The sequence below is a fragment of the Sinocyclocheilus rhinocerous genome, unplaced genomic scaffold, assembly GCF_001515625.1.
Source record: "Sinocyclocheilus rhinocerous isolate Xijiao unplaced genomic scaffold, SAMN03320098_v1.1 scaffold317, whole genome shotgun sequence".
NCBI lineage: Eukaryota > Metazoa > Chordata > Actinopteri > Cypriniformes > Cyprinidae > Sinocyclocheilus > Sinocyclocheilus rhinocerous.
Window position 1 is genome coordinate 290,587 of NW_015633534.1, and position 6,075 is coordinate 296,661.

At 33.6% G+C, this 6,075-nt stretch overlaps 1 protein-coding gene across 1 annotated transcript in view; it reads left to right on the plus strand.

The window, feature by feature from the left end:
* The window catches only part of LOC107744259 (DNA repair protein SWI5 homolog), a 17,663-nt gene extending 14,415 nt beyond the window's left edge, over positions 1-3,248 (plus strand). The window contains exons 5-6 of the mRNA XM_016557796.1: positions 2,570-2,664; positions 3,021-3,248. Of these exons, the coding sequence (XP_016413282.1) occupies positions 2,570-2,664; positions 3,021-3,085 (160 nt within the window). The 3' untranslated portion in view covers positions 3,086-3,248. The remainder of the gene's footprint in view (positions 1-2,569; positions 2,665-3,020) is intronic.
* Positions 3,249-6,075: the final 2,827 nt, after the last annotated feature.

The window sequence follows — 6,075 nt, forward strand, 5'->3', positions numbered from 1 at the left end:
GGAAGATGAAAATAGCGCAAAAAAGCTTAAAATTAACCAGTTTTCTCCAACAGTTAAAATTATCGGATGCTAACATTGTCTTTTATGATGTGCAACACAAACACCTCTGCTAAAATCTCAGAAAAAGTAGTCTGGGGTTTCATGACCCTTTAATGAATAAGTACTAGTACTTAATGGAAAAGATACTAGTATCTAAAAAATAAGTACTAGTAACATTAAATTAGATACGTGCGGTTTATAGATTAAATGTTAAAACGGCTTGCCATAGATATGCATATATGGTGAGCTGTCTGTGGTCTGTCACAGGTGCAGAAGCCTAGTATGGTGAAATCTCCAGTGTGCCCTGAGGTAGAAGTCCAGGAGCTCAAGAAAACACTTGATCGGCTGGATTCAGAGATCGACTTGTTGGAAAAGGAGTAGGTAGTGAATGTGGAAAAAAGAGATACAATATGCTGTTGTATGTTCATACTGACGATAGCAAGGAATATTAGGTTCAGAATTATTTTCTTAGTTTAAGGTTGTTGGGAGATTCTTAAAAAAACTTGTTTAAAAATTTGCACTGCAGAAAAAATGTAATGTGAAAAATGTGGGAGATGGCAAGTGATTCCATTAGAGTTGTTTTAGAACTCATATGCAACATTTTAATAGGAATAATTTACCCATACATTAAAATTTGCCATTATTTACTCACCCTCATGTCGTTCTAAACCTCCATGACGTTCTTTTTTTTTTGTGGCACACTGAATATGTTCTGAAGACCATCCTTCACTCTTTTCCATTTAGTGAAATTGAACTCAATGAAATGAAATAACGAAAGCAGCACTGTTAACCCTTGATGCCTACTGAATCATATGGGATACAATCTTATAAGGCCTCTAAATTATTAACATGGTTAAAATTTGGCTGAAAAGGTATTATACACTGTCCACTACATGCCTTCTGTCGTCTTAACATGGCTTGCCATAGATATGCATATATGGTGAGCTGTCTGTGGTCTGTCACAGGTGCAGAAGCCTAGTATGGTGAAATCTCCAGTGTGCCCTGAGGTAGAAGTCCAGGAGCTCAAGAAAACACTTGATCGGCTGGATTCAGAGATCGACTTGTTGGAAAAGGAGTAGGTAGTGAATGTGGAAAAAAGAGATACAATATGCTGTTGTATGTTCATACTGACGATAGCAAGGAATATTAGGTTCAGAATTATTTTCTTAGTTTAAGGTTGTTGGGAGATTCTTAAAAAAACTTGTTTAAAAATTTGCACTGCAGAAAAAATGTAATGTGAAAAATGTGGGAGATGGCAAGTGATTCCATTAGAGTTGTTTTAGAACTCATATGCAACATTTTAATAGGAATAATTTACCCATACATTAAAATTTGCCATTATTTACTCACCCTCATGTCGTTCTAAACCTCCATGACGTTCTTTTTTTTTTGTGGCACACTGAATATGTTCTGAAGACCATCCTTCACTCTTTTCCATTTAGTGAAATTGAACTCAATGAAATGAAATAACGAAAGCAGCACTGTTAACCCTTGATGCCTACTGAATCATATGGGATACAATCTTATAAGGCCTCTAAATTATTAACATGGTTAAAATTTGGCTGAAAAGGTATTATACACTGTCCACTACATGCCTTCTGTCGTCTGATTGATAATTCATAGTTTTTTTTTTTAGCTATGTCCACCTTTAGCTTCAAGTTCATGTGTCTTTTTGATGTGAATTTTTACTAGCTGTTATAACGTAAACATTATTTTTATAAAGAATAACTTCTAAGTTGTTAGTAATATTTCATGAACACTTACTGTACTGAAGCAACTTAAGTTTATTTGATTATCCATACATCTTTTTTTTTTTTTTATCATGTTAAACTGTGAGTATCAAATATGATCGATCAGTCTTTTAAAGAACTTTTATTTGTTCATCTCAATCATCATTGCATTGCATTGCATTATATGTTTTGAAACAACAGAGCTTTTATCATAAAACTAAGCATTTAAATATCATCTTACAAGGACATTATTGTGAGATATAGAGTGCAATATGATATTTATATGCATTTTATGTAAGTAGTCTGTTATACTGTTATAAAGTTCTCATTGATTTACATTACAAGCTATCAGAATTTCAGTTCACTTTTTGGCCATTTAAATATCAGCAACTAAAAATTTCATATTTTTGCAGTTTGTGCCTCTGAATAAAATCAATGTGTTTTTTTTCCTCCTTGAGAATGAGCAGAATATTCTCATACTATGAGCCATAAATATAGCTCAATTTATTTGTATACATACAAATTAAGTTTGACACACACACACACACACACACACATATATATATATATATATATATATATATATATATATAAACTGTTGCATTTCAGAAATGTATATTTTTGTGATAATTATTTCATATATGAGGCTATTCCTTTAATACAATACATAAAAATATCTCAAATAATCTGGTTCTTTGTTGTTAATTACATTGTTATACTACCTAAGAAAAGAAAGTGCTTCATTGTGATTGATTGTCATATTAAACTGAGCTTGTGTTCCTCTGTTCTTGTGTTTGTAGAGGATTTGTTGTACAAGAGCTGGATCAACACATCGACCTGCTGCACGAATACAATGACATCAAAGACATCGGACAAACTCTGCTGGGCAGATTAGGTAAAACCTGCAATCGTGACTTATGTTGGTCTGATACTCAACATATTTCACATTTCATACTGTTAACTGTTTATCTCCTACACACATCTCCCATCCCACTCATATAAGTGGGTTACAGCCTCTATACGCTTAGCATTTCTGTCTAGTGTCAGGATTATGATAATGGCATCCTCTGGTATTATCGCTGCATTCTGTAATATAATGGACCCTTTCAGACTCCCAGCATGCTGAGTTTCTTGCATGCTTCAGCCTTGCTGTGACTTCAGCTGGTCTGAGGGCCAGAGGGGGTCTGTGCCACGTCATTGTCCCCCATGTGATCATTGACAAAGACAACTGTCTCTCTGTGTCTCTCTCAGCCGGCCTGCGTGGAGTGACCACACGAGACTTGTACAGTCACTTTGGCCTCGAGTTGGACGACTGACTGAGCTTCATGTGAGGAGATAGAGTAACTGGAAGGCATCTTAATACTGTTAGTGTTATATCTTTGTATTTATAACAAATACACCAGGTTGTTTTCTTCATGCTGTTGTGGTGGATGAGAGAAATTGAGACATTTCAGTGAAATTACAAAACATGCTTTTACAAAAAATTTAACATGCTTAAAGGAATAGTTCCTTTAGCTAAAAATGATAATCTGCTGAAAATGTACTCGCCCTCAGGACATCCAAGATGTTGATGAGTTTGTTTCTTCATTGGAAAAGATTTGGAGAAATGTAGCATTACATCACTTGTTCACCAATGGATCCTCTGCAGTGAATGGGTGCCGTCAGAATGAGAGTCCAAACAGCTGATAAAAACATCACAATAATCCACAAGTAATCCACACCACTCCAGTCCATCAGTTAATGTCTTGTGAAATTAAAAGATGTATGTTTGTAAGAAACAAAATCATCAATGAGACGTTTTTAACTTTGATTTGAATTTATATTGATTTCTCCAGTGAAAAAGTAATCTCTTCTGAATCAGGAAAGAAATATGCACAGATCAAGAACCGTTTACAAGCAAAAAACAGTTCTAAACAAATATGTTGGTGGATTTTGATGTGAGAGGACAACAGAGGATGGACTTTTCCACTGGAGGAAGCGTTATTATGGATTATGGACCGATATTTTGGCCAGAAGCGAAGGTTTAAAGTGAAAACATCTTACTGATACATTTGTTTCATACAAACACGCAGCTTTTCACTTCACAAGACATTAACTGATGGACTGGAGTGGTGTGGATTACTTGTGGATTATTGTGATGTTTTTATCAGCTGTTTGGACTCTCATTCTGACGGCACCCATTCACTGCAGAGGATCCATTGGTGAACAAGTGATGTAATGCTACATTTTTCTAAATCTGTTCCCATGAAGAAACAAGCTCATCTATATCTTGGATGGCTTGAGGGTGAGTACATTTTAACCAAATTTTTGGGTGAACTATTGCTTTAACTCTGAGTCCATGATACATATAAACCTTCAAAGAAATGGAAAGGCTTCTGTAAACATTGTGAGAAGAATTGCCTCAGAGTTTATCTCAGCTCCTGCACTGCACACATTTTTCCTCACATTGTGTTTGTGCCAAAAGTTTGTGTTTGTGTTTTTTCTTCATGAGAGATTGTGTATGAAAATCTGTCTACGCCCATAAACTTGTCATCCAAATCTGGTGAATTAAAGGAATAGTTCACCCAAAAATTACATTTCGGTCATCACATACTCACCTTCATGTTGTTTCAAAACCTGTGCGACTGACTTTCTTAGTGGAACCCAAAACGAGATGAGATGAAACTTTGAAGAATATTCACAAAACTCTTATTTAGACTTTTACAGCCCATTTGCATTGCATGTCAGTGAGCAGCATGAACATTCTTCAAAACACCTTATTTTGTGTTCCACTGAAGAAAGTCAGTCATAACAGTGTAAATAGTCATACAAATGTTTGTTTACGTGTGAACTATTCCTTCGAGCAAGTCCTATGGCAAATTTATTTAACTGCATTACTGTTGGTTTCCAATTTCAGTTTGTTACTCTACATAAAACAAACAAATGTATTTATTTCAAAGTTCATATGCCATATTTGTGTGATTGCTCAAATGTTTTGTTACAAAAACTGATTTAACTGTGTAAAAGTTGAACTAAATACACTTTATGTAAGTTAAGATAGTGAATATTAGTCTCAATATTTTTGGATAGCATAGATAAAACCATCTGCTACACTGATAGCAAATTTGCCTCGTTAAACTGACAGTTGTAAAATGTTATCAAACATGATATCCGAAGTGAAGTGGATTTACGAAATCAAAACAAGAAATGTCTGTTTTGCTTCTATTACCACATGCAATTTTAATTGACCGTTCGCGGACATGCCAAATATATATATATATATGTACACTACCGGTCCAAAGTTTGGGATCAGTAAAACTTGTAATGTTTTTTAAAGTAGTCTCTTGTGCTCATCAAGGCTGCATTTATTTGATCAAAAATACAGAAAAAACAGTAATCTTGCAAAATTTAATGTTATTACAATATAAAATATTGGTTTCTATTTTAATTTCCCTTAAAATATCATTTATTTCTGTGATGCGAAGCTGAATTTTCATCAGCCATTACTCCAGTATAAAGTGTCACATGATCCTTCAGAAATCATTCTAATATGCTGATTTATTATTAGAATTATCAATGTTGGCAACAGTTGTGCTGCCAAATATTTTTTTGGAAACTGCGATACTTTTTTCAGGATTCTTTAATGAATAAAAAGTTAAAAAGAACAGCATTTATTCAAAATATAAATCTTTTCTAACGATATAAATCTTTGCTATCACTTCTTAACAATTTAACACATCCTTGCTGAATAAAAGTTTTAATTTCATTCAAAAAAAGAAAGAAATGCTCTTCTTGTTAACTTTTTATTCATCAAAAAGTAAAAATAAAATAATTTTGATTCCAAACTTTTGACCGGTTGTGTGTGTATGTGTATATATATATATATATATATATATATATATGTATATATGAATGAACCAGAAGATATTGTGATTAGTTATAAAAGAGCATGAACAGATTCGTTGAAAAGTAATTTGTTAGGCAAAGCATGTCAACAAAATGTTCTCCGCAACCCATTTTTATAAGGGATTGAAAAAATTTTTTTGTGACGTCAGTCAAAAAGTTAAATTGTTTAAGCGGCAGGGCTGGTAATTTAATATTAGGATGGATATATATTTTTTATGCACTGTAATTGGTACTGGTTGTGCACAATAAAACCATAAACTCATATTAACAAAGAAAGTATGGTCAAATTGATTTTGCATCTTTAATAATCCAGACATTTTTTTCCAAAGAGAAAGTAGATAAGTTAGATGAACGGTGTTTTAACGCTTCCGGAAGACGGATTCGTGCATTTTAAATTAATAAAAAAACATCCTTGACTCCA